Source organism: Scophthalmus maximus, chromosome 8 (assembly GCF_022379125.1).
Source record: "Scophthalmus maximus strain ysfricsl-2021 chromosome 8, ASM2237912v1, whole genome shotgun sequence".
In the NCBI taxonomy this organism is placed as follows: Eukaryota; Metazoa; Chordata; class Actinopteri; order Pleuronectiformes; family Scophthalmidae; genus Scophthalmus; species Scophthalmus maximus.
In genome coordinates, this window is record NC_061522.1 from 22,812,644 (window position 1) to 22,838,844 (window position 26,201).

Genomic DNA, 26,201 nt, shown 5'->3' on the forward strand with positions numbered 1-26,201 from the left:
CAAAGACAGCTGCATAGGGAGACAGACAGACGTCTCCTTATATATACACGAGCATCTAAACATAATCAGAAGTGGCTCTGAATTAGGGTCTTGAAACATGCCAAAAGCTTGGATGTGTGTGTGTGTGTGTGTTTGTAGATATGTGTGTGTGGTCCTCTTTCCCCAAAGTCGTCCCACGCTGACCTAACCAGCCAATGTTCAGCCAAACATCTAAAATATCACTCTTACCACTTCCTGCACTTTTTTTCTCCTTATCCACTCACATCCGTCCGTGTCCTTTTACTCCAGGACGCTTTTCTTCGCACTTTTCTCTCTCTCTCTCTCTCTTTGGGAAGTCAGGTGGTGAGGCTAAGGGGTTTTGGGGCTTGTTTCTAGTTAAACATTCCTACGCTTAGCTGCGTTGCAGTACGCGATGCAGTGCCCAGTTTCACTGCCAAGCCAATGGAAAAAGAAGAAGGAGTTCCTTTTGGTGATGTCAAATCAGTATTTCAGCCTTGATTGGTCCAAAGCTGGGCTCTTGCGAAGCGGCCTTTTGGAAGTTGGGTTGTCTGCTTCAGGGAAGGCCTGCGTTTAGGTCAGGAACTCCGGAGAGCAGGGAGGAGCTGTTGTCTCCTTGTTGTAGGGATGCTGGCGTGTTATTGGCCTATGGTAGCTGGAGTTTATAGGTGTGAAAAGGTGAAGAACCACGGGAGTCTGAGTTCCATTGCTTTCCTCAGTCTTTGAAACAAAGGAGCACGAAGGCATGTCCATTTCACGAGGGGCTGAGTCCCAACATAAACAAAGACCAAGGAAGTTTGTCTTCTCCCCCGAGAGTGGAAAAAACAACAAGAACCCTGCACCGTTCAGCCTGAAGACGCTTCAGAGACGCCAAGACTCTCAGCTCTGAGGGGAAAACCCGCAGTCGAGAGAGCGAGATGACGCCAAGGCTTATTGACGGGGTCTGCGCTGAAAGGAAGTAGGGAAGGTCAGACTGAGATGGAGAGAGAAGCATGCATAACACTTAGTGCTTTTTGTGTTGGCTCCAAGCAGGCAATTCACCTCGACACCAGAACGAATCAATGAGCCATTGACTGACAGAAAGTAAAGGAGAGAGAGAGAGGGGGAGAGATGAAAAACAACATTTCTCCTCAACACCAGACCTGATCAATGATGTTGATGGGAGGAAGAGAGAACTGATCCGTCTTGATGTCAGGACGAGTTCATGTGATTTAGATCGAGAGTGGGGTCAAACTGTAAAACAGGTACAGTAGTGGAGGAGAGACTTTGTTACAGAAGGTGGGGGTTCAATCCCAGGTCATCCCAGTGTGAGCCCTCCCGCCTCGATGACTGTAAGTCGCTTTGGACTAAAAGCCTCCGCAGAATGAATGCAAGTCTGTCTGCAGAATGCAGGGTTACTTAGTAAAAACCAACATGAACCAGACGCCACACAGAAAGACGGAGACATAGTCCCTCCGTACTAAGCAGCATTTTCGGGGAAAATCACTTTAGTTTGAAAACCGCCACGTACCCTTCCTGCGGTGAACACGTATGGTCACTGACGGCTCCAGCTCGACATCTGTGAGGGGTTTTGGGGGAAATATTGTTACATTTTCATCTTCTATGCCATACATCGGAACAAGACGGAGGGTGTGATTGAAACACTAAGTCTGAGAATTCAGTTAAAAATTCTGAGTGAGGGGCACGTGGGCGATTTACTGTACAGCAACTCGTAGGACTGGTTTTATATGTGATACGGAGCTGACATATATATCTGACAGGAAATCCTTTTTATTTGAAAATGACCATGTGTCGGTGTGGACTGGATGTAGCCAGAGAGAGACGAAGAGAGCGGAGCGGAGCTGAAATGAGACACAGATGTACTAATACAGTAAAGTCAGCACACAGGCCTCATGGGCTGCTGTCCTCCGTCAGCACTCACACGTGAAGGGCTCCATCGAGAGTCATGGGTCATTTTCAAAATTCTGGTTATCGCTATTCTTAATCACATTTTTATGAACTACTTGTAGAGCGCTCATCTAAGAGAAGGATTATGGGAAATGTGGTTTTACCAGTTACTGTAGGTTTTGTGATGACAAAGTCCTCAAATTGTAGAAGTGACTGACCCAAATGAAGATAAGATAAGATATTCCATTATCGTTGGGAAATTTGGGAGTCACAGCAGCAAAGTGTACTGCAGAATATATATATATATATATATATATATATATATATATATATATATATATATATATAAAAGGAATAGGTATGTACAAAATATAACTATAACTATAATACTCGGGGCTGCAATAAACGATTATTATCATAAAATGGTGAAAAATGTCGATCATGTTTACTGTAACAGAGGAGCAAAGAAACCAGAAAATATTTACAGTGAAGACGCAGATGAAAAATTAAAAAAATTGCACTTTAAGTGTTACAGGGAATTCTTTTTTTTACAGTGGTTGAGTCCTGTGTTTGTGTGTGTGCGTGTGTGTGTGTGTGTGTGTGACAAATAGGATCTTTTACAAAGCCACTTTTATATATTCCATAAAAAAAAACATTGCCGCAGAGGATCAAAGGAGCCTCTTTTGTTTCCTTATAACAAAAAAATCTGTCCCAACATGCTGCGGCATGTTTCCAGATGTACCTTGTGTATTGTTTCAAATCAATTTCATACAGCTCATCCATAAATTCCTTCAGCGCAGCCTTTTTACATCAAACCTCCCTCTGGGGTGACGTCGGAGCTGCTTCTGCTCTGTGGATCAGGGATTTACAGCCTCAGAATGGGGCCCAAGGACCAAGGACACCGGTTTACACACATCTGCTGAACATGCAGCGGGCGTACATATGTAAACTGTTGGTACGGTCCGGGTCGGTCCGGTAGAGCATGGAGCAGGCTACAGCAGTGACCTTACCTGTGTCTTGACACTGTGTGTTCCACATGAAAAATGTCTATATGAGCCACAATTAATGAAACTGGAAACTTGGAACCTTTCAAATGTATTTGCTCTTGACGTTACTCAGAAGAATCGATTTCAAGACTCTTCACTTCGTCTGCATGCAAACTACGAATTCTCCCTGTGCAGGGTCTGTTTGGAAAATTACAAACCTGCTGCCGTGAATCTAACAAACATTCCATCACACATTTAGTGAAATCAGAACGGCATTGGATTGGACGTGCAAAGGCAAAGCTTCTTTTGACACAAATTGAGTGTGATGATTTGAAATGGCGTTCCGTACTTTTGCTGACAATGCGTCACACCACTTTCCCCTGTCTCCTTGTGACCGTGATCTTCTGTGTTCTCTTCAAACGAACACCGTCAGTGATCGCCTCTCTCTGTTTGTGCGCCGTGTGGTTTGTTTGTCGGCAGGATTACGCTAAATGTTCGGGGCCAATTGGCACCAAACTTGGCGGAGGGCCGGGGCGTGTGCCGGAGGGGAACCTGTCAACGTTGTTTTATCTTGCCACAACATGGTGAGACATGTGGACATTAAAAAATGTTCCTCAGCCATGGCTGACCATTAACTGCCAACCAGCAAGATTAAAATGCTCTATTTCGAATGGACGAGTGACAGTGACACATAAAATACTAATACATCATCACACATTATCCCACATCTGCAGCGCTGCTGTTAATATAGTTTAACAGAATAAATCAGACCGTCAGGCGGCCACCATAGTCTCATGTGTCCCCCTCCATGGTTTACTAATAATACAAAAATATATTCTGCTTCTCATAATGACATAAAAGATCACATACTAGTGTTTTGGACTGTTACTTCAGGGCTATGAGCTGCTCCAGCCTCCCCCAAAATACTTTGACCTGTCTGTCACAGTCGGGCTGACCATCAGCAGGGCGAGGAGAAATCCCACCATGTCTGTGGACCATTCATGTTTTCTTTTTCTCATCATCTGCAGGCAGAACTCAGCATAATACCTGTCCTCTCTTGTATGCACGAGAGTGTACTGTGCACCCCAGGTTGACAAAATGGAAACTTGTAGTCACATTTTCGAGAGCTCAAGATAAACAGGCCAGACCTTCCCCCAGGCCTCAGCATGTAAACTGATCTTCATTCAGAAACTTCATTCCATATTCCCTAGGGTACGTCTGTTAACTGTTAAACCCATGACAGAGAATACCAATGTTGCAGGAATTCATAATTAAGTGATAATGTTAATCAGTCAGAATTGTTATTTATGGAGTGCGGCTGTGTCTTTGGGAGGTTCAAGAGAGGTGGTAAAAGAACAGTAGGCCTTGGTGAAAGTGTGCTCTCTACAGAGGATCACTTATGTCCACACACCCACGGATCCAAGCAACAGGGGTGTACTAGATGTAGGTGTCACTGATTTTGTCATTAAAGTAACAATAAAATGAGCTGTAGGAGCAAACCTACATTCAGTGGAAGGGGTAAACGCTGATCTAGTCTTATTGACCACTCAAAGAGCTTCATGGCAAAGGTCACGTTCACCCAAATTCATAGAGCGCTGATGTCACTGCATTATTCTGCCACATTCATACACTGCCGGAAGAGCCGGCAATTCCATTTCAATACTCCGGCATTAACTTTCATCTGATACTCAACACAGTAAAGTAAACAGTGTTGTGAAAGCAGAAAAACCAGGGTAGAACATATGTTTAAAAAATCCTGCTGGCTGAAAGGGAAAGGAAACTTTCGAAAGAGTTGAACAGCGAGGAAGAGCCAGTGGTTGAGAGGATCATCCAGAGTGCACAACATGGAGAGGGAGAGTGTGGATACTGACGGCTGACTTGGCTGGAGAAAACGAATGAGAACATGAGGGTGAGAAAAACGGGGGGAAGGGAGAGAGCGGATGACGGGTCATTGGACTGGTGATACAACGAGGAGAGATTGATATTGAGGACTGATGAGAGGCACTGAAAAGGCCCCAGCGTCCTCTACTTGATAACTGAGTGGAATGAGGTAAGGAAGAAAGAGGGGAGGTCAGGTGGAGGATGGTGGAAGTGGGAGGGAGGTGGAAAAATAGGGGGGGAAAAGAAAAGATGGCAATGGAGCCATGTCAAAGTTCGATGGAAGAAGCAGAGAGAATTGTAATTTCTCCTGTATTTTTTTCCAAATCAGGGAAAAGAAGAGATTTTCATATTTTCTACTCCACACACTTATTTGAATTAGTATTTCCCTCTCACCATCACTATCACTGTTATCAACTCCCCCTCTCTGCTTCTTTATTCTCAAGGTAATACGTTTTATTGGGGCAAATCTCAGATCAGAGGCAATCTGATTAGATTAGATATTAGATAACCAAAGTGATGTCATAGTGGTGTTTTATTACCCTCCTTGAAATGACCATGTACGTGATTTTTGCACATTTTAGTTGATTAACCTCATTTTATATGCACACTCTTAATTTATATTCAAAACTGAGATAGGTAAACCCACTGTAATGATTGCAGTTGTATATTTCTATATTAATATATATCTATCTATCTATATCTATATCTATATCTATATATATAGATAGATAGATAGATAGATAGATAGATAGTTAGTGACATATAATGTAAATATGGGGGCAGAGAGAGAAAGAGATGCATGATGGGAGTTCCCCCAGCAGTCCAGACCTATAGCAGCATCACTAAGAGATGTTCAGTAAACACCTGAGCAGCTTGAACTATGATCTTTATTAAAGAGGAAGGTGTTAGAGATGTGGTCTGCCTCCCTGGTTCCAGAGGAGAGGAGCCTGGTGGCTGGAGGCTCTGCCTCACATTCTACTCTTACAGACTCTGGAACCACAAGTAGTCCTGAGTTTACAGAGACAAGTGATCTATTGGGATGATATGGAACTATGAGCTCTGTACGATATGATGGAGCCTGATTATTAAGGGCTTTGTAGGTTAGGAGCAGGATTTTGAATTCTATTCTGAATTTTACAGGAAGCCAATGCAGAGACGCTAACACTGGAGAAATATGATCTCTTTTTCTAGTTCCTGTCAGAACTCTTGCTGCAGCATTTTGGATTAGCTGGAGGCTTTTCACAGACTTACTCTGGAACATCCTAACAGTAATGAATTGCAGTAGTCCAGTCTACAAGTGACAAATGCATGGACTAGTTTTTCAGCATCCTTCTGAGATAGGATGTTTCTAATGTTCTTGATATTGCGCAGGTGAAAGAAGGCTGTCCTAGAGACTTGTTTTATGTGTGAGTCAAAGGACATGTCCTGGTCAAAGGTAACTCCAATGTTCCTCACAGTAGAGCTGCAGGCCAAGGTTATACCATCCAAGGTAACTATATGATCACATAATGTTTCTCTGAGGTGTTTAGTACAATGACCTCAGTTTTGTCTGAATTTAGAAGTAGAAAATTATAAGTCATCCAGGCCTTTATGTCTTCAAAACAGTCCTGAAGTTTGTCTACCTGATTAGTTTCATCTGGCTTTATAGATAAATACAGCTGGGTATCATCAGCGTAACAATGTATGTGGTGCTTTCTTATAATTTTGCCTAAAGAAAGCATATATAAAGTGAAAGGTATCGGTCCCAGCACAGAACCCTTGTGGAACTCCAAGACAAAATCTATCTGATAAGTAAGACTTAAACCATTGTAGTGCTGTTCCTTTAATCCCAATAATGTGTTCAAGTCTCTGTAATAGAATCTTGTGATCAGTGGTATCAAATGGAGCACTAGGATCTAACAGGACAAGAAAAGAAACATGAACACTGTCTGGGGCCATGAGAAGGTCGTTGGTTGCCTTCAGCATTGCTGTTTCTGTACTATGATGTTTTCTAAACCCTGACTGAAAGTCTTCTAGCAAACTATTCCTGTGTAAATAGTCACATAACTGGCAACAGATGTTCAAGAATTTTAGAAATGAAGGGGAGGTTTGATATGGGACTATAGTTCGCTAAGATATCTGGGTTGTAATGGAATCAGGCCCAGAATTAGGATTTCAGCCTGTGTTCATCTGAAAAATAAAGCCTGTACTTGATATGCTGTTATTTGAGCTCAGCCAGTTCTTCAGACATATTCTTTTCATTCCTATTGTTTTCCATTGTAACAGTCCACTAATACCCAGACATTACCTCATCAATTCACCTCCTCTGCCCATCCTCTGTACATGGTGAAAATGGGAAATGACAGACAGACTAGCTGGCATTCAAAGAGATAATCCTGATTTTCTGCTTTCTTTTATATGGATGTCATGGTTCATTAGATGTGGACATTATTTGCCTGAAAACAATTTGGACAATATATAATGTAACAATTTATCGGACACGCTATAGCTCATACGTGAAGACGATGAGTAGGGTTTAGTAAGTAACAGAAAGGGTGCTGTTTAAAAACTGTGTGGAGAACTTACTCATGAATTACTCATGAATCTATTTCTTAGTGTATGAGCGGGATGTAGTGGCAAAGTTCAAGTATCATTGTTCCAGCTGTCTTTGAACGGATTCCCTCACACATTGTCACAGAGGAAACACTATTGAATTTCATTCCTAAGAGGACAAAGTGTTAAATGTGACCTCTGTGAGATTCTTTGTACGTCTGTGATGATTTATTACTCTATCTTTAAGAAGTGATGTATATTTAATTTGTATTTTTATTTACAATATATATGAATATTTCATTTGTGTGTATTAATAACACACATTTGTATAACTACTACCTTTAGGGCCCCTTCATTTACTGCACTGTTTCTCTAGCCCCTGTCTCTATCTAATCCCCCTGCCTAAATGGACTGATGATGTATCACTCTGTTATAGAAAGCTAAATCTGCTTCGACTTTCTTTTAACCATGGAAGAATAAATCTCCAGCTGTTTGGTAAAGAGCAGAAATGTAATTATTACTAACGCCATTCAACGACTGTTCAGTAGACCTCTCTCTCTCTCGTACACACTTACATATCTTTAAGTCTGGTTTTGGGAGAATCTGCAGTTTGTTTCAGCTCATATGCAGACGCCAGTTGAATACTTCCTGATAATAATAATAATAACAACAATACATTTTATTTATTTAGCACTTTTGACTGTGTTCAAAGGCTCTTTGCATTGGTTAAAAACAGGGAGGGGGCCGCTATTGAGAAGTTCTGGATGGATTGGAGTTTGAGGACTTTTGACGATGTTCCATTATGATGCTGTTGCATTAATAAATTCTATATGTGATGAAGGCATGCACTAGGGTTTCAGCAGCAGAGAAGGAGAGTGATGGAGGCAAGCTATATTTTTTAAGATGATTTTCACGGCCATGTTTCACCTCCATGTCTTGTTTTCTATGAACTGTGAAATATTCGAGGGTGAAGAGAGCCCTTCATACTGTACCTATACTGTGTCAAAAATAGATCAAGAGGGTTGAAAAGACTTAAAAACACAGAAAAAAAGAAGAGAGAAACAATACTAAAATAGGAACGACAATGAATAAAAGTATGGTGCGATAACAAAATACTACACCGTTAAGTGAACTGCAGTTTAATGGACCAGTCCAAATGTATTATTTAGTATTTTTTCTAAATACGATGAGGAAGATCGTCAGCGAACGTGTCCATTAGAACTTCATTATCTTTTTTTTTGAATGAGGCAATAATTAAAGGCAACAATTCATCGGGTTAGCATTAAATAAAGACGTCTGTGTCTATAACTGGCTCACTTGTGAAAGAACCACGAAGAACTATATTTCATAAATACACTGCCTGGATCATTTTCACTGGCTGTCACACGTTCTGCACTGAGTTTAAAAAGGAGATACAGTAACCAGAACAGATGACTCAGCACAAAGAGCATATGACTTTGATGCGAGGCCGGGCTTTACGTCCTGCATCCCATGTGTTGACAACAACAAGCGTGAAGGGGTGGGTCCTAAGGAATTTAATTTAATAAAGTAAAACTTTCATTCATTTTGGATTCATTACACATAAAGTAGATATTTCAGAGGAAGTCAGTCTGGGAAAACAAACAAGATACTTGTCCAGTGAACATTTCGCCTGGTGATGAGGTGTAATATGAATGTTTTATTGTTATGTTGATTGAGAGCATAATCCAGATGGCCATGTGTTGCCTATGAACATATGTGCCACGCCATGTGTTGTCAAATGTAAAAGTACAGCCAGCATGTGTAAAATCTGTTACGTTTTGTAGGGTAAAGTAAATTAGGCCTCGTTAAATCAATGAGTGTCTGTGGTTAAGAGCTGAAGACCCATTCATTCAAACCCTCCTTCGTCTCACCTTGTGCCTTGTAGTGTTTTAAACTTTTGCATATTTGTATTGCCTTCTTGTGGAATATAGTTTACGTTTTTGTTTTTTTTTACTTTGGCCTATGAAAGGGGCTATATGAAATATCTTCGTTGTTACTCAGTTTGCGTGAATCAGTATGTACTCCATGCACAGTCTGTTAAGGTCATTTGTTCCTACCTGCTGCAGATGCACCTGAAACGACATTGTCATGGTTACATTAATAAACATGCAGTCAAGCTTGTGGAACACCGATTCTCCCTTTAGGGTTCGAGAGCTATTGAAAAGCACGTAACATCTACCTCCGATCACTTTGGATAGTCTCGTGAACCGTTCAGAAGAATTCATGTTTCATGAAGCAGCTTCATTACCTGTCCGCTCTGTAATCTCCATTCCTGAGCTTTGTTGTTTTGTAATACTAAGCCTTCTGGTTTCCTTCTGTGTTTTTTTTCCCCCTGTATTTTTTCTTTGGTGCTGGTCAGTGAGCAGAGAGGGGCTCTCTTCGACTGCGTGCCCCCAAAAGGCCGTTCCTGGCTGAGGGGAAGAGGCCCGCTTCACCCCCTCTCCTTGACAGGAGTCCAGAGGTGGAATGAGTTTTCACGCTTCAAACAACACAAGTCTTTACTCCTCTACTGACCTTGTTTTCGATATGTCGATGAGTCTTTTTACTTTTTCCAGGATCTATTCTCTCTTCCCTTTCTCCTTTTTATCCTCTACACCTCTCACTACTTCCAGCTTTGTCCTTCCCTTCGTCGTTCCTTCTGCCTACCCATACCTCTTGCCACACTTACAGTCCATGTTGTTCTTTCTCTGTCGTTGCTGTTCCTGAAATTTTCAATTGACCTCCTGTGTCGACCCCTCTTCTTCCCCTAGCCTCCTTTCTTCCCGCCTTGTTCAGTTTTCTCTCAGCGCTGATAGAGTTTAACCCCACATCCGGAACCTGACCCTCACCTGAACCCTCGTGCTGCTCCTCACGGCTTATGATGTTGATCTTGTTGCCAAGCATCTCTAGGATCACTGCTGCTGTAGCATATATATGTAGCTGGTTGGTCTCCGTTATGGTTACAGTAGGGATAGTATTTAGTGCTGTATTCACATCTTCTGGAAAATACTTCTTCACTGAGCCTTGGTCATTGGCCACGGAGGTTCCAGGTATCCATGGTTATCTTCAATCTTTGGTCAGCTGCCCTTGTGTCAAGGTTATCTGATTCATAAGGGCTTCTTATCGGAATGTGGGGATAGGGATATCTCACCCCTTTTGAACTATATACTGTATGTGTGTGTGTGTGTGTGTGTGTGTGTGTGTGCATCTTAGTCGTGGGTTTCCATGTACCTGAAGAAGTTGCTAATTTTGAGAAAATCCTACCAGTGGCTGTAACGGGCTGGTCTCCAAGAGAGCACAGAGGCACTAATCATGGCAGCCCAAGAACAGAAGCTGAGCACAAGATCGAAAGAGGGCGGGGTCTACCACAGTGGACAGGCCCCCGGGTGCATGCTGTGCAAAGACGCCCCCTGAAACCATCCAGCACATAACCGTGGTGTTAGATGCAGGCAGGTACATGGAACGCCACAACCAAGTGGCTGTCATAGTGGACACGAACAAGGCAGGGCTCCCGACTAACTTTTCTCATTTGTTGCGCTGCTGCACATGACTTTTTCAGTTCATTTAGGATGATTCGGGACCTGCATTTTGAAAATGGTTGCTCTTCTTTGGCGATATAATAAGCAGTGTTATACGTTATCATTTCTGACTGGAAGCAGTGAGGAGCAAAAAGGACAAATGTTTTGTTTCTCGTGCTGTACTCAACAGTACACTGTTGAATACTGAACAGCACTGTTTCGAACAAATAATTGATATAAAGTATATTATGTTGTGTATGAGTGACAACTTGAACACATTTAGCACACAATTCCTCAGGTGGAAACACTGTAGTGGAGCTGTGTGCTGTCTGAAATGCATTGAATTTCTGTACCATATCACATTTGTAATGTGTAGTTACTGTATGCTCCTAGTTTGCATTTAGGATGGTTTCCCATCAGTACTTCTATTTTTGCAGAACTGAGAAACAAGCACCTGATGGAGGCAGGAGACAATTATCTTCAGAAGCGTAAGAGAGGGAAATTATGAACATGATCATATCCAACAACATCATTTGCTTACAGATGAGACGGACTAAATTTTCAACTTCATGTACAAACATGTTTGTTATGTTAAGTTATAATTCATTACAGTATTAGGTTATTTTTGTTGTTGGTCAGGAAATTATTCTACTGTATTCTACAGTACATTATAACAAGTGTTTTAAATTGATCTCACCAGTGTTTAATGGCAGTTTGTAGTGTGTGTGTGTGTGAGTGTGTGTGTGTGAGTGTGTGTGTGTGTGTGTGTGTGTGTGTGTGTTTGTGAGTGTGTGTGTGTGTGTGTGTGTGTGTGTGTGTGTGTGTGTGTGAATTTGATGCTTTTGTGAGATGTCTGAAGTTTGGTTTTGATGTCAGAGTACATGGTTGGTTTTGACATGGAAGTTTGAAGTTGTGAAAACGAGTGTGCAGTCATGCAACTCTTTCTAGAGTTTTGGGAAACAGAGCATTAGTTCAAGAAATGTGTCTTAGCAATCGAGAAAAAACAGCTGTTGAACTCAGAGCTCATTTTTACAGATGTATTTCTTTTTTGCCGCATTAAAGTTAATACGTTTCTCCTAAATGTAACAATAGAACTTGTACCATACATTCATGCATGTGGGATGTGTGTCCAGTATATCCAGTCTCTTCTCTCTTTGCTGACTATTTTCTTGAGTGAGGGCACTGGAGAATGAAGAGCAGCAGGGCTGGGACATTGAGACGTGATGCACTTTATGCAAATCAAATACCAGCATTGCCGTTCATTCCGTCCTGAGCACCCTGATGGTAGCAGGGGACTTGAAAGGCACATGGAAAAAAACAGCAGGGAACTTTGAGCCAATACTTCAAAATAAAAAAAGAGTGTGGTTCTGTGAAGGCCAGTCACTGATCAGTATTCAGGCTGGCTGAGATCAGTACAGCATTGGGTCGTGGTTCTCAATACCTTGCACGTCCTTTGCCATAATAAATGAATCTTTGAATCTGAATCAAAACACACACACACACACACACAGAGGGAACCTGACATATAAATATATGGTACACTTAACTTGCATCAATTCAATGCAATTTTATTTGTATTTGATGTCGAATGTAGTAGAATTTCTGTTTCCTATGCAAACATTTAATCATAATTTAAGGGGATGCTAAGTAGCATTGTGGAGGGAGCTAAGTGTGTACAGGTCCTGACAATCATAAAGGTTATTTTTCCAAATGGCAACTTTACAACCAAATCAACCACATCATCCAGAATACAGCCCGTCTTCAACTTCACGTAAAGCATCTGTTTACTGACTTTAAGAAGCAACGTAGAAGAAGAAAAATGGACGAACACACAGAAAAAGCATTTTCAGTAACACAGAAGAGAAGTTACAAGGTGTTGACTGGCGACACTGTGACACAGTTAGTTTAAAAAGAACAAATCTCAAAAGAAGAATCTGCTCTTATTTCTGGTGGAACTGCATCCATGTCTTTTCACAATAAGTTTTGGATACAATGGACACTCTTATTGCAAATTGTCAAAATCAACCAGTTCACATTGATCTGAGACAATAAAAGGATGCTTCTCTCCTGTTCACAGAGCAACAATCCAATCACCACGGCTCCGCCCTGCCTCCTGTACCCCCCCCTCACCGCCAGCAGCCCTCGGTCACAGCGCTCAACCAATCCCTGGGCTCGACACACCACGCCGGACAGTCCCTGAATTCCACGCGGCAGCTAACCACCCCGTCTGGAAGCCCGGCCCCCGTGGCCGGCCAATCACCTGCCGAGCTGCAGACCACGCCCCCCGAGAGCGTCCCGCTGCAAGACAGCTGGGTGCTGGGGAGCAATGTGCCTCTGGAGACAAGGTACGCTCACGTCATCTTTCTTTGCATCTGTCCCCGCCTGAGACACAGCCATTGCTGGAAGCATTTTTTATTGTGGTGGTTATGGAGGAATTTTAGTGACTGACTCTAACCCCTAACGTGCATGTATCACACATCTCTCCTCACGCGGACTGACAGTCATGATGCGTCAGGCCAGGCTCAAAAAGAAGGAATGTATCACGTCCAGCTTTTTTATTGTAATTAAGAAATCAGGAAGCCAAGTCATTCACAAAACCTTCAGTGTAACATTCCCCTGATCATGTGATCATAATAAGTAGCCCTGAAACCATTTGTTGTCTTTCTTGTTTCAATAAGTTCATTCTGTTTTTGAGGGTCAATCAAATCATTTAAAATACAGTATATCAAAATACATTACTGTGGAAGAGTTTCATGAGCAGATTAATGATCAGTTTGATTCCAGTTTAGTTTTCAAACGCTGAATCTCATTACATGTGACAACTCCATGCCTTCACTTTCACACACATGAATATGTATTAGACCACCTTTGTCTTGTTAGAATCTATTTCTCTAAGCTAGTTCACATCCATCAGAAATGAATGAATGAGTCGGTCCGTCCTTTTTTTCATCGCCGCCACGCGCTGCTGCAAGATTATATAGAGGAACGCAAAGATGCAGATCGTCTGGCAAAAAAAGTCCCTCAATTATAATTCAGTTACTTGTTTGTTGGTCTGTCATTAGCCAGGGTTCTGAATCCAATCTGGATTAGTTGACGAGAGAACATCGGTGATTATACTTATATGAACACACAGTTATGGACAATAAGTTAAAACTTGTGAATGCGTTCTTCTAAATATTACACACTGTAGCTTTAAAGAAATAACAAAAAGTCTTCAGACGTCAAGAGTTCACAAGGGCGGAGTCATGACAATAATGGGTACATGATGAAAAAAGATATGCAACCAACCTTTGCAGACTTTTATGAATCTACTGTACATGTCTAATCTCTCACAGGCAAATTCTGAATCCATGTATACACCAAACCAGCTTCTTCATTTTAGGGTTCTAGATTCATGGAATCCTATGGAATCCCCTTCGATCCTATGTGTCTGTTCAACACAAATGCCTGTTTTTCCTCTGTTGCCCACACACACACACACACACACACACACACAGACACACACACACACTGTAATTTACATGTGCAACTCTAACCCTGACCCTCTGTCCACCGGGGGATCGGTCGCCCACTCCCCGGTTCTCTCCCGTGACCTGTTCTCGTTCATGTTTCACCCCCGTAGAAGGAAGGTGATGGATTGATGGACTGAGAAATGTCCATGGTTCTAACAATTGGCCCGTGGGGTGAAGAGATTTTACATTATGATGATGGTTTTGTTGAACGCACGCACAAACACTTTTTTGTAATCTTATATAACACCCAGAGTGCTTTGCGGTGTAAGTCACATTCGCGCAGCATACAGAGCCTCCAGCAGACGATGGATGTGTTTGATTGGTTGTACAGCGAAGGGCTTCCGGGTCACACGGCATTTATCTCTGATAAACTGAACTGAACTGTTCTTTTTCTTATCCTGTTTCTGGCAGCCCTGGCTGTGTGTGTGTGTGTGTGTGTGTGTGTGTGCGTGACCCTCGATCCAGTTTCCTCTCTCAGACATTTGATATGTTTCCCGCTTGAGGTGAGGTTTTGTCCGGTACCAGCTCCTCAGTTTGTGTACAGTATCATTTCGCCTGTTGCTTTTTGCTTCATAGCTGTCGGTCTCGTCAGTCGCCTCACTCGGGGAGATCACAGGGAGGCTCAGGAGGCAGAGCGCCACTAATCAAAAGGGTTTTATTCCCCGGCTCCTCCGGTCCACACGTCGAAGTGTCCTTGGACAAGTCCCCCGATTATTCACCGCTGTGAACAGAAGAACTGTGAGAATGTGTTTTTTTAAATGACCAATGACTTTCAACACAATCACAGTCACGCTGCGAAAGAGGTGTCTTCAACCCGGAGAAAACGCTGCGATGAATGAGTCCGGGACCTGAGGATGGGTTTGACCCCGAGGAAGCTCACTCCTTAGTAAAGCAGATCGCCATGGTAACTGATGGCAGCTCTCCGTGTCCTGCTGTGAGTGACCGTGGACATCATCTCAAACAGTGTTTCTGCAACGAGTGAGGACAGATACTCAAAGTATTCAAATATAATATCTGGCCATCGTGACTTTTTAAGTCTTTCAAATGTATGATATCGTTGTGCCTCACGAAATTGAGGATTTGAGCATGCAGGATACCGGGTACTATTACCAATAACAACGACACACACACCAGGAAATTAAAAGAAGAAGTAGCTTCATGAAAGACACACACACACACACACACACACACACACACACGTTACACTGATATTGGCAAACATAAAAGCAGACACCAATATGTCTGTAAAGGTCTCTTATCGGCCGATTTCAATCAGCCAACCGGTAAATCCGATGGGCTTTCGTCGCGTGCACCAGTCGACCCTTCTCTCAATACCAGAACAAAGTGGAAGCGAGAGAAGACCAGTTAGTCTGTGGCGTTGTGCACTCGTCTGGGCTTGTGTGTATGTGTGTGGTCTAGGTATTACGTGTGTTGTTGGGAGATAGATCAGTTTATATAGTCACATTATGGGGACTTAAATTGCTTTAAGGTTATTTCAGGTAAGCTTCAGGTAGAGGTTAAGGTCGAATCCTCCGGTCTCATTTCCTCTTACTGTGAATAGGATCAAATGTGACTTTAATGTTCACTCGCCAAATCCACCCCGGCACGCACACACGCAGCTGTAGCAATCTGTAAATAAAGAAAATACAGTAGAATGTGTCAGACACCTTTGTCTTTTCCAAGTGGGCAGGTGACGTTTTGTAAATGCATGGGACAGTGCGGCGCTGCACCGAGACAAACGAGCATAGACCCCCACCAAAGTGTGACCATCGAGAGACAAATGCATTGTGGTCCCACGGTTGCTCCTCACATGGTGAACGGACTGTGTTCATGTCGCGCTTTATAGAGCAGGTCTCTGCTTTATCGTGTGTGTGTGTGTGTGTGTGTGTGTGTGTGTGTGTGTAGACGGGAATGTATGGAGACAGCTGTTGTTCATCGGCTATTGTTGCAGTTTTAGACACGCCGGCCGCAGTTGACACAACACGTACTGTCCACGCGTTAGTTGCAGTCGCTCTCTCCCTGCTGAGGAGCGGTCACCTACGTATATCTTCCCTTTTGCACGTAATGATTTTAGAGTGCCCTCCTCAGCCCCCCACTGTCACTCCTATTGTCAAAACCCCCCCTGCAAATCCCCATGTAGTCGTCGCTGTAATGTAAGTGCAGGTTTTAGAACAGTGCATTTGAAAGCCAGGCCATTGTTAGTGGACTGATAAATTAGTCTTGGTTGACAACAGCGTGGTTACAGTGATTTCACACCCGATTATCCTTACTCTGTGTGTCGGATGTAATTGACTCACACTCAGACGTTCATGAAATACATATAGACTAGTTAGTATTCTCTCTCTGCTGCGCTGCCCTGTTCCTGCTTTCTGTTCCACTGCAGCAGCGTCATGAAAACCTTTCACAATACACAGTCACAGCTCACATCCAAGTGCCAACAACTGTTGGACTGATTTGACCAGAACTCTCCGGACCATAATGTACATACCAGGACCAATATTCTTCAAATAAAGCTACTGATTTACTGCTTGAGAAGGCTACCAATTTTTTTTCCGATTGCTATTGCCTGGTCCAAACCGAAGTCACATTGTCAAAACTCCTCACACAGTCAGTGAAGCAGATTCTCTGTGGACCAAACTGAGAATCACTTATTTTTTTTGCTTTCACACTAAATGCATTCAGTGACCACATTCTCCAAAAACTCTTTTCTCATTCATACTCCGCCGACTGCAAAACACTGAATATCTGCAGGGCATCTTTCAAACGCCAGCACGCTGTTTTCAAAACTGTCGTGGAACACTGAATGCAAAACAGAATGATGGAACTTGTCCTGCATTTCTGCAGAAATCACATTGAAACATAGCATATTTACATTACAATGAAATAATACACATTCCAAACACAGCTGATTGGTAGTTCAGCAGAAAGGCTACCAGTGTGTTTTGAGTGTCAGTCAATACAGATTAACAAAAAGTAGAATTTGAACGCTAATTACTGTACACGTGACCTCAAATCACATTTGCTGTTCTAATGCATTGAAGCTACTCAGATATTAGAAAAAGATTATAAAGAACAACTTTGCAATATGATACTAGGTCAACGCATAAGTCACCAGATTAGAGCGGTCAAAGACAACATCATTCTGAAGGCTCAGGAGGGAGAGACGCTCGTCCACTAACCCGGAGGTCTGTGGTCTGTGAGACACTCAACCCTACATTGCCTCTGATGGCTCTTCCGGCAGTGTCTGCATGTGTATGAATGTGACATAAAGATGATCATTATAAGAAACTACAATTTGTTATGGAAAAACTACATAGCAGTAGCAATGGATGGTGAGAGAGGGATGTGTGAAGGAATGAAGCATAAAGACAATCTTCCTGATCTAACTTACCCTGAGCTTCATTTCACAAAAACATACATCACAACACTATTAATAATTATAAGAAACTACAATTTGTTATGGAAAAACGACACAATGACACAATTTCCAACGGCCAAAGGGTCTTTCTGTATCGTTTTATTCTGTTAACTGTAAGTTTTTCGTATCGGGTGATATTGGCAAACATAGAGCAGACACCGATATGTCTTTAGGTCTCTTATCGGACGATTTCAATCAGCCGACCGGTAAATCAGATGGGCTTTCATCGTGTGCATCACCGCTCGCACTAGAACAGACAGTTATGGGAGGGTGATAAGGGCGGATAAGGAATGAAAATACAAAACGCTCAAATGGGTCACCAAAAGAACTTTTCAGTTGTGCAGCCAACTAAACACTGAGATGCTAGCATCCCGTCTGACTTGTGTTTGTAGAGGCATTTTCAGATTTGATGTAAATGCGAATAAAGATTTCCCATGGTGCATTAACAACATCATACTTTATTGATATTAAAGATGTATAAATAGTGCATATAGTGATGTATGCATTTGTGAAATGAAGCTGCAGGGTAAATTGTCTTTATGCTACGTTCATACACGGTTCTCTCTCCATCTCTGTCTCTCTTCTCTTAATCAGGTGACCACCAGTTTTTTAAAACAGTTCCCCTCTCTTTTTTTCTGTCATTTCACTGTGAAGTGATGCCATTTAAGGCAAGCAACTGCAACAACTTTGCATCAGACTCATAGAAGAGTTATGGTGCTCGTCTGATCATATAAACAAGTTGCACTGGCTCCATGGGGTTTTGTGTCTATTGGCAGGAGTTAATAAAAAATACTCATTTACATTTCTTTAGCTAAATGCCGCACAGAGTAGCAGAGGTGGATTCAAATTCAATCCATGCGTAGAACCTCTTGCCTGCATTTACAGTGTGCACCTGCCGTTGTCTACGTCTGGTAGTTGTTAACTCTTATTATCCAGTCAGCAGCAGATTTACACCTTCGACTTCAAGTAAATAGCATCAGGGGAACAGGGATTCACATGTACTGATGGTTTATCTCTCCCCTTCATTGAAGTAGATATTGTTAAATAATCTTGCAAATAATCAGATTGACAAAAAAAAAACCCGGTAGGTTTAATTTGTCGAGTTATTACACATGTTCTAGCTTTATCCCCCCACACATCTTCAATACATCAGTATGAGAGCACATTGTGACTCAGGCTGGCGAATAGCTGAGATCATGTCAAACATCGTGGCCTACGTGAAGACAACACTCGCAGGTGAACACAGTTCCAGGAATCCGGGAACAGATCCTGTTAAAAAAAACAAGGAATTAGTTACAACCTGGGTTTGATTTTTTATAGGTCATTGGTTCAATCAGCGGTTGTTGATATCTTGCAACCGACATGGTCACGATCAGAAGTGCTGCGTGAGGATTTGATTTGTGACGATAGTCCTTACAGATTGTTTTTTTTAAAGGTGGATCATTTTAAGGGTTGGCAAAGATGAATGTGGTGTATAGTTGACTGGCATATAACCTCACAGCGCTCGAAGCATGCACAGTAATCCACACTCAGAGTTGCCTGATGCTGCCACCAGGGTGCTGCATTGTGTTAGAAGGATGTGTACTACTGCAGCCCATTTTCACTGCATGTCCCACACTGATGCGCCACAATGAATTGATCTCCTTCTCTTCTCTCCGCCTCCAGGCATTTCCTTTTTAAGACAGGTACAGGCACCACCCCCCTCTTCTCCACCGCGACCCCTGGCTACACTATGGCCACGGGCTCAGTGTACTCTCCACCGACCAGGCCGCTGCCGAGGAATACCTTGTCCCGCTCCGCCTTCAAGTTCAAGAAAAGCTCAAAGTACTGCTCATGGAGGTAAGACGGAAGGAGCCACCTTCCCGTCGTGCGCTGCGGATTATTGACTTTCAAGAGCCGCCCACTTCCCGTTCCCCCCTCTTGTGTCGGGGTACGCCCCGCCCTCCATCTTCATCCTCGTCAGATTTGCCGGAATCGGTAGACGTCGCAGCGGTGCTGCCAGTCTGTCCCATGAGTCCGAGTAATAAAATCCTCTGAAAGCAGCTTTCATCATTTAGATTCTGAGCTTATTTCAATTAAAGAAATATGAGTAACAGCCCCTGCAGCTTTAAGTCGGCTATTAGGGAGATAAAAATACATACACATGTGATACATATGGGAGGTTGTGGCTCAGGAGGTACTGTATTTGGAATGCATAGGAATGTCTGACAAATAGGGATGGCTGGAACAGTAGCCTACTTCCCAACCTCAGAGGGAGTCGAGGTCGGAGGAGTATTTGCTGCCCGGGTACCACCGAGCTACTTCCGTGCGTTCCGTAAATGGCTGTTTGATCTGACACAGTTTCCAGGGAATAGATGGAGGCTAGTTCGGGCTCGACTCCGTCTTCTTTTGTTATGTTTTTCAAAAAAGGAACCACATTAGAGACCACACAAAATAGGTCGCATCTCCCCACGGTAAAAGGAATTAATGTGAAGGTGACAACATGAAAAAGTGCACAATTCAGATAAAATGTTGCAATGTGTGGATTGTTTCTTTCAAATGATGAATATTGCATCCAAATTGCAACTGTTGACAACAACCTCAGTCCTGCAAGAAAAAATATAGTTTACACTGAAGAAAAGAATCAGGCACTCGTGGTGTGTTCAGACCAGATGCTTCATTCCCACGTGCACAGACTAGTAGAAAGAACAGCTGAAGTAACAGACACATGTTTTCAGAATTCACCCGGTCGTCATACATTTTCTCATACCTGTTTGCGCAACATAATTGAAAAGCCACCAGGAAATATCACTTTTGAGATCATACAAGAAAAAGAGATGGTGACAACACATCAAATCACATCACTGAAAAATATATAGTCACATCAGTAGATCTTAAAATCTACATCTTTATCAAACCTGGACATATTAGGACCTCAAATTATTTTATTTCCTACTACCCTCAAGTAACTGGAAGATCCAGAATTGTAATTCTGACGGCGTATGCGGTAGATTGATTCACTCAGTCTGTGTTTCAGGGGCATACGTCTCGGTCTGTCCAGATGTGAAACATTTATAGGGCCACTGTCTGGGAGCAAACCAAATATGTGAGGTTGCAGTTAATGCTATTTTACTTTTTGTATGCTTCGTCTGTCTTTAAATCGGAGAAATCCTTTTTATGCAGTACCCTTCCCCCCCCCAGCCTTTGTAGGTTGTGTTGCTATGAGACGTTCAAGTTCTCTCTTAATTATGAGTCCCTTAATCAAATTTTACAGCTTCTGGTCAACGGTACAGATTCATTAAAAAGAAAAATTTCAATTTTTAATTTGTGCTAAAACATTATTAATAGACAGACAACTCAAAGTATTTGTATTTCAAATACACAGCCTTGCCAAATGGCCTCACCCACAGTGGTTACGGCTGTAAGACAGTAGCTCTGAAAGTGATCAGACAATAGAAAGTACAGTATACAGTCGGGAGACTGTTTATCGGAAACAAAAACATTACAGGATGAACAATGGTTGTGTTGTCTTTCAGGTGTACGGCCCTCAGTGCAGTGGGACTGTCTGTACTGCTCTCCGTCCTGCTCTGTTACTGCATAGGTAAGAGAGCGCACACACACACACACACACACGCACACACACGCACACACGCACACACGCACACACACACACGCACACACGCACACACACGCACACATGCGCACACACACACACACACACACACACACACACACGTACACACACGCACACACACACACACACACGCACGCACACACACACACACACACGCACACAGACTATTATAGACTAATTATCAGTCGATGTATAGAAGTTTGGAGAATGTATCGTTAATCCCACATCATCTGTTCCACTGTATCATCTGCTCTTGTTCCTGTTGCTTTTCTCTCTGTGGTTCGAATAAAGGTCACGCAACGATTTTTCCGCTACATTTCCTAATGTAACGACAGTGAAAGGGATGACAGACGAATATGTTGTTCGTCGAATAGCGGGAGGAACCTTTCAGAGTCAGAACTCAAAGAGCTCATTGTCAGAGATCTGATGAGGTTAAAGTTTGTGACCCCCACATTTAAAAGAGCACAATGGTTCTGCGGCACAGTAAGTCAGACATTTGTCATATTTACAAAACATCCCCTTGAATTGGATTCTGAAGCATCTTCCAACATGCATTCATCATTCATTCAGTGTTCAAATGTTTCAGTTATGACAGAAGACGGACAAAGTCTTGAGGGAAGTGTTTTGATGAGTGAAGAGCGGGAGGTTAACCCTGAGGTCCGGGTTGAATGGTATGAAGTGTTTGGCCGTGTGGACATCTCATTGAAGTGTGTGGACTGTCGTGTCAAACTTTCCTTTTCAACTGTGGGTTGATTGCAGTCTAGATCGTTTCACAGTGTTAATACTTCACGTTTGAATTATGAATATGAGTGTTGGTGGCTCTAACATCCCAGACTCAGCCTACTGAATAGACTGAGTCTGGGATGAACTCACGGAAATCTTTGACTTTCACATCAGGATTCCAATTGGATTTCATTCTAATCAGTATGTCATTCGATTATTGTTTTGCAAACATTCCTTTTGTGATAGATTGAATGTGCCGTCATCCAAACCCTGTCATTAACCTCTTGAAACACAAACCACAAACAAACCAAAAAATGACTCTCAGCCTTTAAAATACCAATGGAGCTCTCGACTTTACGCCGTTATAAAAACCCTTCAGTACTATTTCTTTGTCACTACAGCACTTTAAAAGGATCAGGGTGGTTTGCTCCTTGTTGGGCGTGTGCGAGAGATATATCTCTTAAAAGCCCACGGAGGATGAGGGAGAGGAAGGAATAATAGAAAACATCAGAGGGGAGGAAGAGCTGTATTTTTTTCCAAAGGTCATCGATTCCCACAATGACCAGAAACAATTAAGATCGGAACTCAGATGCTCCTCGGACCTGGAAATCTCTTGCCTCGGGCCAGTGTGTGTGTGAGTGTGTGTGTGTGTAGCACTAGCTGTTACATGCTCATCTGTGTGTGTGTGTGTGTGTGTGTGTGTGTGTGTGTGAGTGTGTGTGTGTGTCATGCACATTTAATTTCCTTGGACTTTTTCATTAACATTTACTGTTGAATCTATCTCATACACATGCACACACACACACACACACACACACACACACACACACACACAAACACACACACACACACACACACACACACACACACACACACACACACACACACAATGTGGGGCGGCTGTGGCTCAGGAGGTAGAGATGGGCATCCACTAACCAGAAGGTCGGCGGTTTGATGCCCACTTCCCCTGTCAGCATGTCCAAGTGTTCTAAATTGCCTCCGATGGCCCTCCAGCCAGCGGTGTGCGAGTGGGGCCGAAAAAGTGCGTTAAATAGCAGCGCTGTGTGTGTGTGAATGGGTAAATGTGAAAAAAGCGATATATATATATATTCCATCCATTTACCATTACACACACACACACAGACACACACACACACACAGATTTGGCCTTGACGGGCTTACATAATGACATACCAGGCAACATAAAATCCCTGCCTGATCTGTTTTTCTAGGATATATGTATGTCACTCATACTTTGTGTGTGTGTGTGTGTGTGTGTGTGTGTGTGTGTGTTTTCCTCTTGAATTGACCCCATTCTTGACTGGAGGATATATTTGGTTCGATGTCAGAGAGAAAAGCTTTTATTTTCTTCATTCAAAATGTACCGCACTAAATCTTAATCTAATCTTATCATGTATTGGAGTACAATAGACTCAAAGGGCTTACATGTGATATAACTCATTACATACATAGGCTCTGGAAGTGTATGATTCAACTTTCTACCCCCTTGGTCATGTGTTTTTAAAAGTTTAAAAAAAGGAGGCAGACTCACAAGCGGTGTCGAGGTATCACAAGAGTGTTTATTTACAAAATGGTGGTCCCATGTTACACGTGTAACCCAAAAATATGTACAAACTAAAGTAACTAAATGACAGTTAACTCAGCTTAACTGAACAAACTTAACTCCCGATAAAACAACTTTAATGCACCTAACGTGTACATGGCTACACACTGATGTCCCTCTCTCTGCTTCAGTAGCCCCTTCCATTAACAGGTGCCCACCCAGCATGTTCCATCCTGCTGACCACGCCTCCTCTGGAAGCAGGGACGTCACCTGAAGTTGTAAAGGCGTACTCCTTACAAAACATACAATAAACTATTTGATCTCCGCAGTACGTCAATAATGAAGTGAATCTAATATTTCAAACCCATTACACCTCCCCTCACAAATGGTTTCTCCCAGTGACATCACTGCTGATGTCACCAAGGGTATGAATAAAGGAAGTGTTCCGTCCCCTCCTCCTTTTGTCCCTGGAACGCATGGTGGGTAAGGTGAGTATCAAACAAAAGAACAGATTCTTAAATGAAAAGTGAACAAATAAACACCAACTCAACGTAACTCTACTTGTCTGTTTTTATTTAATGAAGATGATATGGGAATTGTTAGTTATGATCATGCAAAACATAAACAAACCCGGGATAGTGTGTGGCTGCAAACTATAGTGAGACAAATAATTGACAAACAAACCAGCGTTGTTAAGTTGGCTTGTGTTCTCACCCACTTGGTCACAGTGCTGAAGATGGGGCGAATTAAATATCCATGTTTTGCAATGTTCAGTTTTCCCCTGGAAGTGACTCGAGACTCGGTATGAGTTCAATGATTTACTAAACTTCAGATGAATACAAATACTGTCACATAATTACACTGGAAAACCAACAGAAGAGGGGAATGAAGTGGTTTAAACGGCACGGTCAACCACTGTGTCACTGTAAATGTTATTTACCTAATCTCCCAGCGCTGCATGTGCGGGGAGGTCACCACGGTGATTACGGTAGATTGAGATGGTACAGTTAAAGTAAGGAATTTGACCATGGAAACCAGTGACTGTTTTATTTCGACTACATCATTTCTTTTTAGCGTGTGTATATAAACCTTCAGTTTCTTGAGAAGTTACCAGGGAGTTGTTGATGGGAACCTCTGCCTACATGGGAACACTTCTTTGCAGGCTGTTGGGCATCTGCAACCTGGTCTAGATGCTCATCCGGGGTCAACTGTGGCTCCCTCACTACTTCTCAGTGCAGCCTGTATGTTGTGCAGCTTTGCATTACTTGAATTTTCATCTCGGAACCAACATTAGCGAACTCACAATTCACAGCAAGAATCCTTAGCGTGGTTTGATCGCGGTCCAGAACTTCTGCATGTTTGTTGGGAAGAGATTAGGGATATAAATCCCCCTTTTTGTTTTTATATTCAGGTGGTTAATCATGCCACTGTGCTCCTCCTGAGTGTGTCAGACAATCGAGACTGAGCTGAGATCAATTTGCTCTACTCAAACGGACATAGTAAGGGCTGACACCCTAGGTTGTTGATTGCAGCTCAACACAGTGGGATAGTTTTTCATCGATCCAAGCAGTTCTGCTGCAGGGATTGTTTTTCTTCCACAGGATGTTTTCCAGCTCCGACTACTCATCACAGCTGCAACTTCAGAAACCAACTATAATTTATAAAGAACAGGAAATATCGGGGCATTGACGACAATAGCTAATTTGAATCAATTTACATCACAGTTTGTGTGGTTTCAAATTTATCAGTCTAACTCTTAAATAAATTCTTACCTCTTTAAATCCTCAACCAAATTCCTCTGACATGTTCTGTTACTTCCCAAATTTCTCAAAAAGGGTTCTGTTAGACAGAAGCAGTCATGTATGACTGTTACCATGGCCATTAATCCTCTTACTTTATCACACAGACACACAAACAGAGACCCCCACAGGCCCCTGTCGATTAGCCAGCACTCTCCCGTGACCCTTTGCTCCTGTCCTCACCAGGAGGGGTGGTGGGTAACGGGCGAGCACAGCACGGCTCTAATTTAATGAGGGTGTGTGTGTGTGTGTGTGTGTGTGTGTGTGTGTGTGTGTGTGTGTGTGTGTGTGTGTGTGTGTGTGTGTGTGTGTGTGTGTGTGTGTGTGTGTGTGTGTGTGTGTGTGTGTGTGTGTGTGTGTGTGTGTGTGTGTGTGTGTGTGTGTGTGTGTGTGTGTGTGTGTGTGTGTGTGTGTGTGTGTGTGTGTGTGTGTGTGTGTGTGTGTGTGTGTGTGTGTGGGGGTCTCACTAATTGGTCACCAACTTTCTCTATAATATCTGTGAGGAATCCTGTCCAGACTCCCACATTCCTGCACAAACCCACCAACACAAATAGGTTACTACTTTTGATCTGAACACTTCTGATTCTTCATGTACTGTCATGGGACACCCATATCTAATTCTTCTCAGAGGTAAACTAATTGGGTTTTGTTTGTTTAATTTTAGTATCCCAAAGTGATCTGTGTGCTTTTAAGAGGCTCCCAATCCTACTAGTTGAATACATCGATCCTTTGTTCTTAACTGTGGGCTGTGATGAAAATGCTCTAAATTAA

The 26,201-nt window shown here is 42.6% G+C and overlaps 1 protein-coding gene across 10 annotated transcripts in view; it reads left to right on the plus strand.

Moving 5' to 3' along the window:
* Nucleotides 1-26,201, plus strand: part of LOC118312259 (teneurin-3-like) — a 193,464-nt gene that overhangs the window by 96,222 nt on the left and 71,041 nt on the right. For all 10 annotated transcript variants that reach the window (XM_047333787.1, XM_047333790.1, XM_047333789.1 and 7 more), the window contains 3 exons: nucleotides 12,879-13,146; nucleotides 19,397-19,570; nucleotides 21,247-21,311. In XM_047333787.1, coding sequence (XP_047189743.1) covers nucleotides 12,879-13,146; nucleotides 19,397-19,570; nucleotides 21,247-21,311 — 507 coding nt within the window. The remainder of the gene's footprint in view (nucleotides 1-12,878; nucleotides 13,147-19,396; nucleotides 19,571-21,246; nucleotides 21,312-26,201) is intronic.